Source organism: Pygocentrus nattereri, chromosome 25 (assembly GCF_015220715.1).
Source record: "Pygocentrus nattereri isolate fPygNat1 chromosome 25, fPygNat1.pri, whole genome shotgun sequence".
Lineage (NCBI taxonomy): Eukaryota > Metazoa > Chordata > Actinopteri > Characiformes > Serrasalmidae > Pygocentrus > Pygocentrus nattereri.
The window spans coordinates 28,631,657-28,649,334 of NC_051235.1; the positions used below are offsets into that span (position 1 = coordinate 28,631,657).

General features: G+C 43.1%; 1 protein-coding gene across 3 annotated transcripts in view; it reads left to right on the top strand.

The window, feature by feature from the left end:
* The window catches only part of ankrd11 (ankyrin repeat domain 11), a 174,535-nt gene extending 161,057 nt beyond the window's left edge, over nt 1–13,478 (top strand). For 2 of the 3 annotated variants that reach the window (XM_017721647.2, XM_017721648.2), the window contains 5 exons: nt 93–7,174; nt 7,358–7,456; nt 7,852–7,995; nt 8,109–8,201; nt 9,522–13,478. In XM_017721647.2, the coding sequence (XP_017577136.1) occupies nt 93–7,174; nt 7,358–7,456; nt 7,852–7,995; nt 8,109–8,201; nt 9,522–9,707 (7,604 nt within the window). In that variant the 3' untranslated portion in view covers nt 9,708–13,478. The remainder of the gene's footprint in view (nt 1–92; nt 7,175–7,357; nt 7,457–7,851; nt 7,996–8,108; nt 8,202–9,521) is intronic. The other variant, XM_017721649.2, reaches the window with a different exon arrangement.
* Nucleotides 13,479–17,678: the final 4,200 nt, after the last annotated feature.

The following is a 17,678-nucleotide window of genomic DNA, read 5'->3' on the forward strand; positions in this document are numbered from 1 at the left end:
TTTTAAAAGTAAGAGCATGAACTACTTCTCATTCTTCTCATTGTTGTCTCTATCTTTTACTGTTTCTTATGAGGTCTTTGTTTTTGTTCCAGCAGAGTCGTCAGAGGAGGAAGATGCCCCATCGTTTGCCCCGTCCAGCTCTGTCGATGGCAATAACACAGACTCTGAGTTCGAGAAAGGCCTAAAGCTGAAAGGGAAGGCACTTGACCCGCCCAAATCCACTACCACACCTGTCAAGGATGAATACGAGTTTGACGAGGATGATGAGGAGGAGCGCGTGCCACCCCTGGACGACAAGCATCTGCTGAAAAAAGAGTTCCGCAAGGATACCGTCAGCAAGGCCAACAACTTCATCTCTATACCTAAGATGGAGGTTAAAACCTATTCCAAAAGCAACTCGCTCACACCAAAGAAGCCTGTGCGTCGGATCCTGTCGGACAGCAACAGCTCAGATGAGGATGACCGGACGTTATGTTTCACGCCCACACCCACGCCAAGGCAGCCTGCTGCTCAGACCAACAAGAGCAGGGACTCTGCGACACTGAGCTCCAAGCAGCAGAAAGATAAAAGCAAAGTCAAGAAGAAGAGAAAGAAGGAGACAAAAAATAACGTCAGTAAGGAGGTGCGATTTGGCAAAGTCAATGACAAGTTCTGCACCTCAGACTCTGAGACGGGCGACATGGAAAGTGAGGATGACAAGAGCTCAAACTGTGTGAAGGAATCTTCTGCTTTGAACCTTAAAGAATCCTCTATATTCAGCTCTCTGTCCGCCTCGTCTTCATCCTCACATGGGAGTTTGGGCTCACAGAAACTCACGCAGTCTTTGGCAGAACAGCACCCAAAGCAGTGGAGGACAGATGGTTGGAAGACAGTGTCTTCCCCAACTTGGTCTGACGTCAGCTCCCTCTCGGACTCTGTCAGAACAAGGCTTTCCAGCGAGTCTGACTATTCTTCCGCAGACTCCAGTGTTGAGTCTGTAAAGCAGGTGAAGAAAAAAGCGCAGGACAACAAGAAGAAAAACAATACACATGCCAGTGTGTTAGACAAAAAGAGCTCAGACTTTTACAAGAACTCAAATGCAGATGGAACGATCTCGAAAACAGACAAAGACGGAAAAGTATTGAAAAAACACAAAGTGAAGCACAAACACAAAAACAAGGAGAAGGAAAAGGTTCCAAGTGTAGTGCTGAATCAAGACATGAATGAAAAATTCGTCAAGAGCTTCACCTTCGACTTTGATGACTCTCGGCAAAAGTCCCTCATTGTGGAGACGGAGTCGCCCTCTGAAAGTAAAGTCAAACTTTCCAAGCACGACAAAGATCATTTTAAGAAAGAGGACAGATTATCGAAAGGTAAAAACGAAGACAAAGACTGGTCAGCGAAAGAGGTTCAGAGATTATCTAAAGAAGAGAAATCCAAGAAAACAAAAGAGTCCAACAAGGAGAGGGCGAGCAAGGAGGAGAAAGACAAACCTCTGAAAACTGAAAAGGAGAAAGGCATGAAGGACAAAGAGAAGCCAAAGGAGGAGCAACAGAAATCCCACAAGGAGGATAAAAAGAAAAAGTCCAAGGATAAGTCTCTGAAAGCAGACAAAAAGAGTGAGCAAAAAGAAGAGAAACATTTTAAATCAGAGAAGGACAAAAGTGCAAAAGAGGAAAAGTCAAAGAAGGATAAGACCATTAAGGAAGAGCCAGATTATGAGGAATATGACATTAAAAATCATTTTTTAGAGGACACAAAGATGAGTGCATCAGATGATCACGATCGCTGGCCATCAGACCTTTCATCCGACAGCTCCCTCTATGGAGATGACAGTTGGGATGCTCCCATGAAAGATTACAAACCAAATAATTCTGTAAAACTCATTGTGGAAACAATGAAAGAAGAAAGCAGGGATCGGAGAAAGGAAAACAAACTCAAAGACAAGAAGTCGGAGCATGGAGACAAGCGCTCTGAGAAAGAGGCTTCTTCCAAAAAGAAAGAGAAGGAGTCCTCCGATAAGGGCAATGAAAAGAAAAAAGACTGGACAGACAAACAGAAGCTGAACTCCAATCATTCGGAAAAGGAGAAGAAGCGAAAGGAATCAACAGAAGGGGGTGTTAAAGAGAAAAAAGAAAAAGAGTCTGTTGATGGCAGCAGGGACAGAAAAGATTCCTATGAGTTTACCAAGGAGCGGAAAGACTCCAAAACAAAACAAGACTGCCTGAGAGATGAGTATGGGAGTGAGGCTTTATTCAAAGACAAATCAGAAAGCGAAGCTAACGCTAAGTCAGATGCCAGGGAGAGAAACCACTCTGGAAAAGAAAAGGAGAAAAAAGGAGATGGTGTCGAAAAGAAAGACAAACTAAAAGGTGAAAAGCACAAAGACAAGCCTAAAGACCGAAGTTTGGAGCAAGACAAGGAAAAACCTGAGAAAAACTCAGTTGATCGGTCTTTGAAAGAAAAAGACATCGAAAGGAGCTCCAAAGACAAAAAGGATGGCACTAAAGATAAACATAAAGATTCGCACAGTAAGGATAAGGAAAGGAAGATGTCATCTGAGCAGAGTAAAGACAAGAAAGAAAAAATATCCCAAGACAAACATTCTGAAAGGGAAAAGGATTACATTGAATTCAAAAAGGAGGAGAAGAAGCCAGAAAAGGTGAGGGAGAAGACATGGTATAAAATTGAGGATATTTTCACAGATGAGAGCGAAGATGAAAGTGACAGTTACAATGGAGGGGTGGCAAAACTGAGCGATTCTTTTGGACTATTGGACTCCCATCGAAAAGATTCCACGCCCGACAGAGACGATCTAGATCATATCCTAACAGATAAACACAGGAAGTACTCTGGAGAAGGGAAACAACACTCCGCAGAAAAACAAAAAGATAAAGAGCATAAAGACAAAAAGAAAGAAAAGACCACATTTGATGTCGTAAAAGAGAGAAAAGGTTCCATGGATAAACACAAAGACAAGAAAGACAAGGAATCAACTGATGCAAAACACAAGGACCGCAAGGACAGGGCATCTGTGGACTCAAATCAGGACAAGAAAAACAAGCAGAAGCCTACAGACAAGAGAGAAACCACAGAGGAGAAGAAAAGCAAATACAAAGATAAGCCAGACCATTTGAAAGACAGAAAACCCTCAAAGGGTAGTGGTGAAAATGAGAAATCACTACTTGAGAAACTGGAGGAGGAGGCCATGAATGATTACAAAGATGACTCCAATGATAAAAACAGCGAGATCTCATCAGACAGCTTCACAGACAGGGGTCATGAGCCAGTTTTAAGCTTCTATGACTCATCTAATGATATGACCGAGGACAGAAGAGAGTCACTGTCCATTTCCAATCCACAGGACAAGTTCAGAGAAAAAGAGAGGCATAGACACTCTTCTTCCTCATCGTCCAAAAAGAGTCACGATAAAGAGAAGGACAAGGGCAAGAAAGAGAGGGCAGACAAGAGGGACAAATCAGAGGAGCTAAGAGAGTCCTTTGGTCGCAGAGAGAGCTTACCTTTTGAGAAAGAGCCTATGCCCCTGGAAGCTGACACTTACACTTTTCCTTATGGTTCTAAGGCTGATGGAGAGGATGACTTGGATAAAACTCTGGAGTTTGAGAAGGAGATGTCCAAAAAGGACAAGATGAATAGCGTTATTAGCAGTGAAAAGATCAAAGAGAAGAAGAAGAAAGAGAAACATAAGGAAAAAGTGAAGGAGGAGAAACATAAATACTCGGATGGCTTCGGGTCTTTCAGACACTCCAAAGAAGATCAGAAATCTGGACTTAAAGAAAGCCCTCAAGTCGCAAGTTTGAAGGACAGGTCCAAAGAAGATGGTCTGAAATTTGATGGCAAGAATAAGGACCGAAGTAGAGACATCACAGATAAAGACAGGTCAGATTATAACAAGGCCAAGGTCAAAGATGAGAACGACAAGCTCAGCCAGTCAAAAGACACAGCTAGGAAAGACTCCCGACCACGTGAGCTTATGGTTGATGGTGATCTCAGACTAACAAGCTTTGGTAAAATGCTCAGTCAAAAAGACCAGGAAATTGAAGAGCGCCATAAGAGGCACAAAGAGAGGATGAAACAGATGGAGAAACTGAGGCATAGATCAGGCGATCCAAAGCTTAAAGACAAGACCAAGTCCAGTGAGGATCTGAAAAAGAGCCGTGGCGAACTTTCGTCAAAGAAGTCCAGCTCATTAGAATCTGCTCTTAAAGAAAAGAAGCTCAAAGACGTTAGCCTTCCTGCCCAGATGATGTCTCCTGATAGGAAGTCGCAGCCTATGGACAGCCAGACTTCAAAAGACTGGCTAGCAGGCCACCAGATGAAGGAAAATCTACCCGCATCTCCACGACCTGACCAGAATAGGCCAACAGGGGTTCCTACTCCTACATCAGTCATTTCATGTCCAAGCTTTGAGGAAGTGATGCAAACTCCTCGTACACCATCCTGCAGTGTGGAGGACTACCCGGATATCATGTTCGATGGACTAGACTGCCAGAACTCTTCAGCGATGACAATGTCCATGAATGCCTGCTCCCCATCGTTCTTCGACAGATACTCCTCCCAGAACTCCTCTCATAGTTTCCAGGAAGGAACGTGTATCACGCCAGCAAAGAATATGCAGTTACCGCTTGTGAGTCGATCAGTCACCTCTGAGGTTAGAAGACCTCTTGAGGAGGAGTTCAAAGCAGAAGCTGACAAGTTTCTGAGACAACAAAGTGCACCGTCAGCTGAATTTGAGTCGTCTGCCTCACATCTTCCTGATGACAAAATTCCAATGGACAGACTTGACTGCGTCTCATCTCCATACTTCTCCCCTCACATTGGCATGCTGTCTCCAAGGCCTGACTCATCGCAGCCCATGACAGAGAGAGCTTCTGCTCCAAATGCTGGTAACGATGCCAGTGAACTCCCTCCAGAGAGCATGTTTAACAACTACCTGATGAAGCCTTCAACTCCAGTCCACAGACCTGACCCTCAAGAGCCATGTCTGGGCATAGCTGCCCCTCCAACACCAGCCCCTGCAGCTCTGCCTCCTATGGACCTTGATGAATTGTCTGAACCACATCAGAGTGAGCCCAGCTTATTGCCATCTGAGCCAGTGAGCGGCAGTGAATATCTGCCGCCTCTTGTAGAGAATGAGGAGGAGGAAGATGATGAGAATGAGGATGAGGAGGAAGATGATGAAGAGGAGGACAATGCAGAAGAAGCATCTGAATCTCATATTGCATCAGATCAGGCCATACAGTCTGTAGACGATCCCACGTATTCTCTTGGAATTGAAGAGTCTGCCAGGAAGACTTGGGTTGAATCTCCAGACCGCAGAGAGCCTGAAGTTCTTCCCTTGACACCCACTCATCCTCAGGATAACCTCATGGAAAACTCTTGCGATCAGTCAGAAGAGTGGAATTCAGCAGGGCTTATGAAATCACCTCATGAAAGTTATGGAGAAGTTGAAGCTGCTGTTTCCAAGATCAGCAGTCCATATTCACATTCAGACTGTGAGCTGCAACATATCCCGACGGCATTATCTGTCCATCCTTCCGTGACTCCTCCTTATTCCACATACTCCAGGTCCTATTGTCCCTCACAAATGTCAGAGACGCATTATGAGATCCAGAAAGACAATGTAGAGGATATTTCATCACCACCAAGGCCTGTAACAGAGCCTGTGGACTCAGAAGCAAACTTCATCCCGCCGTCCTCAGCTCGACTTGAGACTTTTTTCACAGATATTAAACCCCATGTTGAGGAGAATCAAGTGGACGTAGAACCATCTTGCATGCCACAAGAAAATAGAGAAGAACCCCTCAGTTACACACCCGAAAGCAACATTGCCCCATCAGTAAGCCGGGAGTCTCACTGGCCAGACCCGTTCACTGCTGCTGTTGAAGAGCTAGATGACCTAGGTTCCTTCTCTTTGCCAGACCTTCAATTCCAAGAGAAGGAGATGCAGGACCCTGAAATCACAGCCCCAGAGATGCCAGAGAGCAAGCATCCACCTCCACAAATAAGACCAATGGCTATGGAAACAAACAAGGAACTTGGGGTAATGGACATTGGCTTGCCCAGTTTGACCAAAGCTCCATGTTCTCCTGCAATTATTCCTCCTTCAGAGCCTGCTCAGGATTTGGTGTCTCCTATCCGGGAGGAGAGCTACAGACCACAACATGAGCTGGAGCCTGAACCAGAGCCTCAGAACATTCAAGATGTTCCCTCTATGAAAGAACAGAGCCAAGAAGATGTGTGTACATTCAGCGAGCGGGATGAGGTTGACGGCAATGTGTATTCAGCTACTGATGGAGAGAATGAACAGGAATACAGACAGAAAGATATGGCTCCCGAAATTCTGACGCCAGTTTCTCTAGCGCCGTGTTTGGAACCGCTAACACCTTTGAAAGCAGATCAGATTGTACCGACCCCAGTAGTTGCTTTGGGTCACGCCTGCAGTCCCCGCCCTGCTGCTCCAGTCTTAGTTGTCACCTCATCTAGCACCACCCAATTGTCAGAGGCACTGGAGACAACAGCCAAAATGCCGGTAGCCACAGCAATGTCTGAGGCCCCCAAGAAGGTTGAGGAGATACCTCAAAGGATAACTCGGAATAGAGCTCAGATGCTGGCCAATCAGAGCAAGCAGAGCACAGTGGCGAGCCCTGCAAGTGTCACATCATCGGCCGCTTCCTCTCCTGTCACCACAAGTGTCACCAACAGCTCTCTTTCCTCGCTTACCCCAGGGGAGAAGGAGAAAGAGAGAGAGTCCTTCAACACACAGACTTCCACCCCAGCAACACCTGCTCTTGTCACCAAAAGTAAAGGACGAAATGTCGAGGAAGAGGACGGCCAGGCACAACATCCACGCAAACGGAAGTTTCAGAAATCAGGTCCGCAGCAAGTGCAGGTCCAACTCGTCAACACAGCGATGCAGCAAACACGGGAGATGATTCAGCAGACTCTGGCGGTCATAGTGAATGCCATCAAGCTAGATGAAATTGAGCCCTACCACAGTGACCGCTCAAACCCTTATTTTGAGTACCTGCAGATTCGGAAAAAGATTGAAGAGAAGCGGAAGATTCTTTGTTACATAACACCGCAAGCTCCCCAGTGCTATGCAGAGTATGTGACGTACACCGGCTCCTACCTGCTTGATGGCAAGCCTCTGAGCAAACTGCATATTCCAGTGGTAAGAACAATCTCGATGTTCTTTGCATTTTTAACCACATTTTTATGCAGAGCTTCTTTTGTTTTTTGCCTTAGTAGTTCAGTTTTAACAGAATATTACTTTGGTTGCTCCTAAAACTTTATAACAGTGCTTCAGAATTTATATTTTTTGCATACCAAGAATTTTTACCACCTCTCCCACCAGATTGCTCCACCACCATCTTTGTCAGAACCCTTGAAGGAGCTCTTCAGACAGCAGGAGGCGGTGAGAGGGAAGTTGCGACTGCAGCACAGCATTGAACGAGTAAGCTCACAAACTCTGAGCACCCACACAGCGCTTCTTTCCTTCCCCACATCCCTCAACTTGCTTTAGTCATCCAGTTAGAATTAGTGCTTTGATCGCTCAGCACAAAACCTTTTGATGAATGATCAAAGCCTCTGTGTAATAGAAAAGTCCTGTATCTGCAATATGCATTTCTCCAACTAAAAGAAGCATATTATAGTACAATCAGAATCTTCATTTAATCTTGAACTCTTCTGAAGTTGCTCCTGTGACTTTTGTGAACCTTAATGATTTTGAAAGATTGTACCACCTCTTGTGCCTTAATCAAAAGTTTGCTCAAGGGTTTGCAGTTTTCAGATCTTTGGGAGTCCACACTGACCTTTCTTTTCAAAATTTTGTGTCTTGCTCTTCTACAGGAAAAGCTTATTGTGTCTTGTGAGCAAGAGGTACTGCGAGTTCATTGCAGAGCAGCAAGAACCATTGCTAATCAGGCTGTTCCGTTCAGTGCTTGCACAATGTTGCTGGATTCCGAGGTCTACAATATGCCATCGGAAAGCCAGGTGAAATATATTTGCTTGTGTTGTGACCCAGATTTGGATTTCACTGATACCATTTCATGTATATTTGAATGTTATGTATCTCATTTGTTTATATCTCCTGCATTTTTAAACAGGGGGATGAGAATAAATCAGTGAGAGATCGGTTCAACGCTCGACAGTTTATTTCTTGGATCCAAGACGTGGACGATAAATATGACCGCATGAAGGTGAGGACTGTTCTAGGCTGTGCCTTTTTAACACTGTACTTTTGAAATTTATTTTTGTCTTGAAATGCTCTTCAGAAGCTTCAGATATGAAAGAAATGTCTAACCCAGTCGTCCAAAAAGGGCTCTTTGGCCAGCGTCATAGAAGAACTGCTTTTGGTTACATTTGAAGAATCTTCTCTTAATCTAAGGGTTCTATACCAATTTAAAGGGTTTTCCTAAAACCTTCCTGGAGGTTCTTTAAATCTTAGAATGATTCTACACACACACACACACACACACCGATCAGGTGTCATTCTGACCACCTCCTTGTTTCTACGCTCTGTCCATCTTATCAGCTCCACTTACTGTATAGCTGCACTCTGTAGTTCTACAGTTACAGACTGTAGTCCATCTGTTTCTCTGATAATGTTACCCTGTTCTTCAGTGGTCAGGACCCCCATGGACCCTCACAGAGCAGGTACTATTTGGGTGGTGGATCATTCTCAGCACTGCAGTAACACTGACGTGGTGCTGGTGTGTTAGTGTGTGTTGTGCTGGTATGAGTGGATCAGACACAGCAGTGCTGCTGGAATTTTTTAACACTGTGTGCACTTAGGGTCCACTCTTTTACCTTGTTGGTCCACCTTGTAGATGTAAAGTCAGAGACGACAGCTCATCTGCTGCTGCACAGTTTGTTGGTCATCCTCTAGTGTTTCATCAGTGGTCACAGGACGCTGCCCACAGGACGCTGCTGACTGGATATTTTTGGTTGGTGGACTATTCTCAGTCCAGCAGTGACACTGAGGTGTTTAAAGCTCTAGCAGCACTGCTGTGTCTGATCCACTCACACTAGCACAACACACACCAACACCACCACCATGTCAGTGTCACTGCAGTGCTGAGTGATCCAAAACCCAAATAGTACTACGCGTAGAAACAAGGCCTGATCGGTGTACACACTTCATTTATAGACAGTTTTCAGAACTATTCACTGAAAGCTTTTTAGAGAAATGAAAGTATGAAGCAATGCTGCTTTCTTTCTTAGTTTAAAAGGTTTAGATATACATAGTTGCTTGCCTGCTGCTCTCATGTATGTGACGCCTAGCAGTTCCAACACAGCCCACAGGGGAACCACAGCTCACAGGTTAAAGACCATTATGACACTCTGCCTTGTGGTTCTGTGGCATTGTGCAAAGAACCCTTTATGGGTTAATATTTTATTAAAGAACCTAACTGGTGGAACCGGCTTACTAGCAATCAATATTACACTTGGCCGACCTGTACAATGAATATCAGAAATGTATTGTTATTTCCTTTAACGTTGCCATCCTCTTCCTACAGACGTGTTTGCTGATGCGACAGCAGCATGAGGCTGCCGCTCTGAATGCAGTGCAGAGGATGGAGTGGCAACTCAAGATGCAGGAGCTGGACCCTGCTGGACACAAATCTCTGTGCGTCAACGAGGTCCCTTCCTTTTACGTGCCAATGGTTGACGTCAACGATGACTTCGTACTGTTGCCTGCGTGACACGAACACACATGGACGCAGGGTGTGCGGTCTAAAATTCTCATCTTTCAAAGAGACAACAGACAGCAAGTTCGGTAAGGGCTAGCCGGTTTGAAGAGAAGATTTCTTTGAGGAGAATACATATATATATTATATAGAAAAAGTTTAAAAAATTAAAAATCGTCTCCTTCCGTCAGAAGAGGGAGTGTCTTTTTACCGGGCGAAAAAAACACAACTTGCACTTTCATCCTTCAAGTTTGTATGCTTTTGTTTGGGATTTAAGAAGCAACACTGATTTGCTTTGAAGCTCGCCCACCACCCACTGGCTGATTTGAGCGAGAACGAAACGGGGAGAGGAAAAAGTGTTTTTCTTTGTTTTAGATCCCCTTAAACTAAATAACAGCAAGAAGGGTGGGTTGAGACGGGCTCCTCCATCTTTGTCCTTCAGAATCAGGGACAGGAGGCACCACAGTGAGCTCAAGAGTGCCGAACAGAAACGAGACGTGGCACCGAGAGGTGCGGCCACGGAAATAAGAGACCCGAAAAAAGGGGTGCCAGAGGAACAGGAGCATGGCTCCCTGCCTGACCACAGCACCCCGCACAGCCCCAGACCAGGGCAGCCGGCCGCAGAGCAAAGGCAGAGTGGCAGGGCTCGGGGAGAGTCTGCCTTCAGCACCAGGGCATCCACAGACAGCATGATACCCAGGAAGCCCTCAGATACAGAGCAAAGGAGCGCCTGATTCTGCGTGCGGAATCAAACGGCCTCTGATGGTCCGCCGTGAAGTCGGGCCCGGTGCGCCTGCGCTTGTACCATCCAAGAAAAAGAACACGCAGGACAAAATACAGGAACGCAGTGTTGCGAACCAAGAGGCAGAGACTTAAAAGACGGTGTTTTAGTGGAGTTTTTTTTTTTTTTTTTTTTTCTTTTTGGTCTTTCTTTACTTGGGCATTTCATTGTTCCCTTTCTGAGGAAGTGACTTGAAACACTACAGAGCCAACGTTAGTTTAATGGAAAAAAATAAAGAAAAAAAAACCACGAAAAAAAAAAACATTGTATTCCGTAAATGATGTACAGTTTTTATATTCGTTAACCAATGTATTCTCGCTGCCTTCTAGATAATTTATTTTGCCACCCATTACTGCACAGTTGTAAATAACTTATGTACTGTAACATCACACAGTTAAGTGTAAAAAAAATAAATGAATAAAAATTATCTTTGTATGTACAGTTCACTTTCGGGCAGCACTCCCCCCCCCCACCCATACCCATGGGCCAAAATGTGTACACACGTGTCAGTATCGTAGGGGACTCTTGTGCACAGGTCCTTCTAAGGTTTTGTCCAAGGCTGGTCAGCGTGAGTGTCCTGGATCATCGTTGTCATAATCATCATCAGAAGATACTTTTATCTCCCTCATAATGAAACTGTCAGGGCCGCAACCATGGTTTTCAGATGTAGCAGATGAGTGATTATGGAATTATTTAAAGACTAGTAGAGGTATATTATTCATTGCTTTAATACACGAGTATGTATCTTTAAAAAAAAAAGAAAAGTAAACAAAAAAAAACTATAAACCAAGAAAATGCCTTTTTACAGTTAACATTAAAGCTGCACAAGGTATCGTTAGGCCCATCAGCAGCGTATGGAGCCGATATAGCCTGGTTCAAATGTAGAAGCATCCGTTAAACAATCCAGTGCACCGTTCAGTAGATCATATATAAACAGCGAATCTGGGATTAAAGTCTTTTTGTTTTTTCCCTTTCCTTCAGTCACGGATTAACACAACCGCGAAGATGAGTGCGTTTTAACGTGTGGCTCTGCTGTGTAGTTCCACAGAGTAGACGCCCTGCAAGCAAAAGAAACGGAACCAATAAATCATTGATTAGTTTTATCCGTTAGGATTTATTTCAAAAGAGGAATCAAAAAATTGGCCTCGCTTAACGTTAGCCGGACACTTAAATGACCGTACGTAGAAACTTATAGATTCTTATTTGGCTTTCATGGGGCTCCCTGACTGTTTCCATAGTTTCTGTCCTCACATTTACCCCTCACGCAACACGTTCCTTCGCCCTGAAGTCGAACTCATCTTCAAAGCACAATCACAGCATACAGCGTCAGCGTCGACACAGAGGACTCGTGCGAAAGAGCTGGTTTTAGAAACTCCTGTGTTTTTATAATGGAGCTTTTATTTCTCGTTACGTAGATGTTGCGTTATTTTTTTAATTCTTTGGGGATTTTTTGTTTTATTTCCTAAAACCCGATTTTAAAAAAATGTTTTTCTTCATTAGCTGCCTGTTCTCCCATGTGACGTTTGCTCGATCATCCAGCCGTGGTTTTGTTTTGGTGTGTGTTGGAGGAATGCCGGGGTTGCGTACGAGTCGGGGTGCAACAACAGGAATCACTCTTTCAGCATACGGTTGTTGTGGTGGTCTTTCGTGAGTAACGTGACGTGCGCAAAGGAAAAATAACAGTCAAAACCACACAGGTTGATCAATTCATCCAGATTATTATTGTAAATTCAGTGCTCCCTCATTTCTTTTTGTCATGTGTTGTAAAATTGGCAGGAAAAAAAAAAAAAAGACCCTGTGTTTTGATGTTTTTAAGGTGTTTTCCTCCCCCCTTGCGACTCAAAACGATGGCATGTGCATCAGAATGGTTTGGAAAAACAGAATGTATACGGTGACCACGCCCTGCAGTCTTCACTGTTGTTTACAGGAACGTTGTGTTTTGCTTTAGTTCTGTCTTCTGAACTGTCGGCCACCCTTTTTAATTCCCTCGGCTGTCTGTTTTGTTTTACTCTCCCAGCTCTTCGTTCTTTTAAACGGAAGGCTTGAAGTTGTGACGCATTATTATGTAGCAGTTCCAAATCACGTTTTATGTGTGGACCACCTTCATGAATCATTAGGGTCGCTCATCCTTCATTGCAGAGTTTGGGACTGGATCTCCTCTCTCACAGTGAAGCACTTAGCCGTCAGCTAACCGGGTGGGCCGGGACCTCAGCTCAGCTCGCCACTGATCTCTGCAACACGTTACCTCTGCGATTTGCACACACTTGAATCCGTTCACTTTAAGCTTCTTTAACTGGACTGGTTTACGTGCCGAGTCACAATTTCAAGCCTTTTTATTTTTATTTTTTTCCCCTCCCCTCTTCCTCACTATACATAAATCCAACAGTAGATGTATCTTGAAAATGGATAATGACTCATAAAGCATGTAGAAGTATTCTTAAATGGTGAGAAATAACCTATTTATTATCTTTCTGACACCTGTGGTATGTTTGAGTTTGAAGGTCTCCGCTGTGTAAATTTTCCTCTTGTAATGAGTAAAAAAAAAGAAAGGAAAAAAAAAAAAGACTGTATATAACTGTATATAAACTCCCAGGACCTTTTGCACCCTCCTCTTTGTACTAGTCTGAACTTGAGTAGAATGTGGGGTTCTAAAAGGCAGCGAGACGGCGCAGTCGCTGCAGGTCATGTAATAATGTAACTTTTATTTTCTTTCTTTTTTTTTTTTTTTTCTTTTGCTTTTTTTTTTTTGTTTGTTTGTTTTTTTTTCTTTTCTTTTTGTACAATGTAGTTCAATTGTGTACATATTGTTGGAGCAGCTATGGGAGGGAGGGGTTTGTTGATGCTATCGTCAGTGCTGTCAAAGATCCAGTACTTTCACCTTTAGCTGTGTTGATATCCTGCAAATTCAGAAGCGAGAAACTTAAAAAATGGAAAAAAAAAAAAAAAAAAAGTTAATGGAGTAAAAATTCAAAATATGTTATTTTCTACAGTTGCATGTACAGAGAGCGCGAGAACTGCTGTTGTTCCTCAGAGATTATGTTCGTAAATAAATTTTTGAAATATGATTTGTTGTCTTGCTTTTTTTTTTTTCTTTTCTTTTTTTTAAACGAAGGAAAATTGCAGCTACACAGCACAGCCACCAGGTGGCAGCAGAGTTGGAAATAAGTAAGTGATGCTGTTTCTTCTCCTTGACACATCTTTATTTTTAAGGGTCAGTATGACGGACTTCACCAGGAAAAGACGTTTTATTATTGCTTTGCAACTCATCCAAGCTACAAAACTTAATAGCCATTTAGAAATACCTGTTAAGTTTCCAGTAGGTTTCACTTTCAGGAACATGCGCAGTAAATAGCGGTGTGTATCAAACCTTTGTCCTGTATTTATTCAAATGTTGATAGCAGAGAGCATCATCTGGAGGGAAAGAGTTTTGAGTATGTAGAGATATTTCTGCGGTTTCTGAACATTTTAGGCCCCTAAGTGACGTCCTACTTGCAGGCCAACTACCCACCTCAATCAGTACTTAATTTTCAGGAAGAAAAGTTGAATAAATGTAAAGGTAGAGACAGTAAAACATGTATAAGCTCTATATATATATATATATATATATATATATATATATATATATATATATATATATATATATATATATATATATATACACACACTACACACTCCTTAAGGCCCTAAACAGCAGCTTATACTGCAAGAAACATTTCTCAGGTGTAAATAGTCAGATGTTACTTGTAGTGCAGATCACTTTCATATGTAAATATTAGTCTGTGTATGAGGAAGAAAAATACAGCTGTGCCTCAGTTCTCTTCTCTGGTTAAAATAAGAAGAGTCTCATAATCCTCAACTGGAAAAGTGTAGTGGGCTTCACTTCAGGCCTTTGGGGGGGTGGTGTCTGACAACAGACCAATAGAGTTAGAGCTTTCTCTGTCAGTAATAAGTGGAAGAGGCAGTATTAATTAATGTAAGAGGAAAAATTCTCTGATCTTAGTCAAGTAAGTGGGAGTGTGTTTGACCAGAATCAGAACCAGAATCCTTTATTGATCCCAGAGGGTAATTGCAGTTGTTACAGTTGCAACCATTTATGTAAAAGAGTGAACACTTTAATAATTTAAAACAAAGATAAAGAGAAATTCGCAATTCAGCCCGATTTTAATCCAAATTTCACGCTACATTAAAGAGAAAAACAAAACCTTTAGATTTAATCAATATTTTATTCCAGGAGAAATATTATATGATGGACCCATGACCTGCCCTGTATAAAAAGCCCCTCAAGGCCTTTCAGCTCCTCCACCCCCTGAGGAACCAGACATGCACAACCTCTCCTGGCAGAAGTGTGGAGCCCTTTTGGTGGCTGAGGCTCTGAATGACGTCGACAGCCTCCCAGAATCTCTAAGTTCTGTTTTAATCAATATTCCAGTTTCTGATAACCGGCTCTGATCATCTTCAGCGTGGCGTTCTTGAGTTTCAGGAGCCGTTTAGTCTTTTCTGTGAATAAACCCGACATTCACGCCTGGTCGATGGTTTTATTCGGCCTTATTATCGATATGGCCACACTAATACACACTCAACTGCCACTTTATTAGGTACACTAGTAAAAGGTTGGACCCCCTTTTGCCTTCAGAACTACCTTAATTCTTCGTGTCACACTTTCAACAAGGTGTTGGAAACGTCCCTCAAAGATTCTGGTTGGTTATTTGAGTTCCTGTTGCCTTTCTATCATCTGGAACCAGTCTGCCCGTTCTCCTCTGACCTCTCACATCAACAAGGCATTTTCGTCCACACAACTGACCGCTCACTGAATATTTCCTCTTTTTCGGACTGCTCTCTGTAAACCCTAGAGATGGTTGTGTGTGAAAATCCCAGTAGATCAGCAGTTTCTGAAATACTCAGACCAGCCCGTCTGGCACCAACAACCACGCCACGTTCAAAGCCCCTTAAATCCCCTTTCTTCCCCGTTCTGATGCTCGGTCTGCACTTCAGCAGGTTGTCTTGACCACCTCTACATGCCTAAATGCATTGCATTGTGGCCGTGTGATTTGTGTTAACAAGCAATTGAACAGGTACCTAATAAAGTGGCTGGTGAGTGTATAACCAGTGGGGCTCTTGTTTCCCAGCAGTTCGTGTTTCACTGTTTTTCCTCATAAAACTGACAAAAACACTGGTGGCAGAGCAGCACTGATGTCATCAGTAGGCTGGCGGTGCACGTCAGCAGTCTGACTCTGTTTCTCAGCTGGCTCGATTGTGTTTGTAATGACTTTAAAATGATGTCAGACTCAGGAAAGTGTACCTCACATGGTTATCAAAGAAGGTGACTGGAAGACGTGGTGCTCTGAGACATATAAGCTGGACGCCTATTTCCCCTATTATATGAAAAACAGGACTGCTGAACAGCAGAGGGCGTCCACGTTCTCTATAGTCCTAATCACTCAGCCAGAACTTTCCTTTAATGTTAGAAAGCAGAAGGATGGATTTCACAAAAAATCTCACCTGTATGTTTCCTTTTTATCTACAGTAAACGGGTTTTGGGCAGCAGGAGGCGGGGCTTCACTGCTAGAGCGGGATGACTGACTGGTGACCGGAGCAGCTCATTGGCTGTTCGCGCTGACTGATGTCATGCACCTACATGAGGCACTGTTTTAAACCCCTATAACTCGAGTTTGGTCAAATGCTCCATATCAACCCATTCATTTTGGACTTGCTCAGTAGCGCCCTCTAGCGTCCGAGAAAGCCAGAGGCCATAGCAGAGTGGTATCTCTCCTATTTACAAGTCCTCTGGTAAAACCATGTACAGCACATTCTCCATCAATCTGAAGAACCCTTTCACCATGCAACTCGGATTATTAGGCTGCACGTAAACGTGGCTTCTGTGACACGTAAAACTGTCTATGGTACAAACTATCAGCATTAAAATGCACCAAAATACAAATATACATTTCCAGGGAAAAAGGAGGTGAGAAGTTCCCAAACCTCTACTCTGATAGCAAGAGGACAGCGGTCCACTGTCGGCCTGCTAATGGCAAAGCTGGCGGTCCACTGATGTTTTGCTCAGCGTTTTCCGGGCAGCCCATCGGTGGTTAAGGGGAGTATTAGACAAAATTCCACTTACAGTCCAATTTACTGTTTTTTTTGCTCTTCTTTCCTGTCTTTAGTTATACTTTGTAAATTAGTTTAGTAAATAATTTTACTCTAGCTTAGTATCAGCCCCAACATTTTCTATAAATCATTTTATGTCAGGCCTAGTCAGGATTTGTTTTCTCTGTTTGTAAAATTTCTCTAATTTTATTTTCTAAAATAAAAGTCAGATTTGTGCGTTTCAAATCTGTTTGAGGAGATTAAACACAAGTCGGGTGGGTGGTCCGAGGGTGGACCAGCAGTGGCAAACAGTCAGTGGACCGATATATGCTTGCTGTCTGGGTACTTTCAGGAATGAAGCTCTCAGTCAGCTGAATGAGCTCTGAAAGTGATGAAATTCACTTTCAGTGATGAGCAGCTCACTGGCACAACCTAAAAATAATAACCCTGCTGAAAAAAGACCAGTAGAACCATTAGGATTACAACCTCGTGGTTTTGTTTTCTAATAGGAATTGGCTTAATTGGACCGCTAGTTTCTGTAGGGCACCCTAAATTCCATTAGGAAACCATCAAATGTATCTTGACTCAGTCCCAGAATATCCTGTTAAATCATTAGAGTCCTCCATACTGTAATATCAACCCATCAGGAAAACAGAATACCATTAGTGACTATTGGACACCACCAGAAACCAACAGAAACTTTTAATAGATTCTATGATTTCTTTTCAGCAGTGAATAGATATTTGGGATAATGTAAATATCTTTAATGCTGAATAAATATCCAGTGTTAATAACTGGAACTGATTTTGCAACACACTGGATAGAGAAGTGTCAATCACCTTCCTACTCAAGTTTCTCATGAACACTGAACTGTTGCAAACTGTTGTCAAGCGGGGGCACGCTAATGTTATACCATACCTAATATCTGGGTATGAATTAGTACCATTGTATCTTGGTATGAACTGATACAGAGGATCTAGGTGTGAATTACTACCAACATGTATCTTAGTATGAACTGCTACCCAGTATCTGAGTATGAATTACTACCAACATGTATCTTAGGATGAACTGCTACCCAGTATCTGAGTATGAATTACTACCAACATGTATCTTAGTATGAA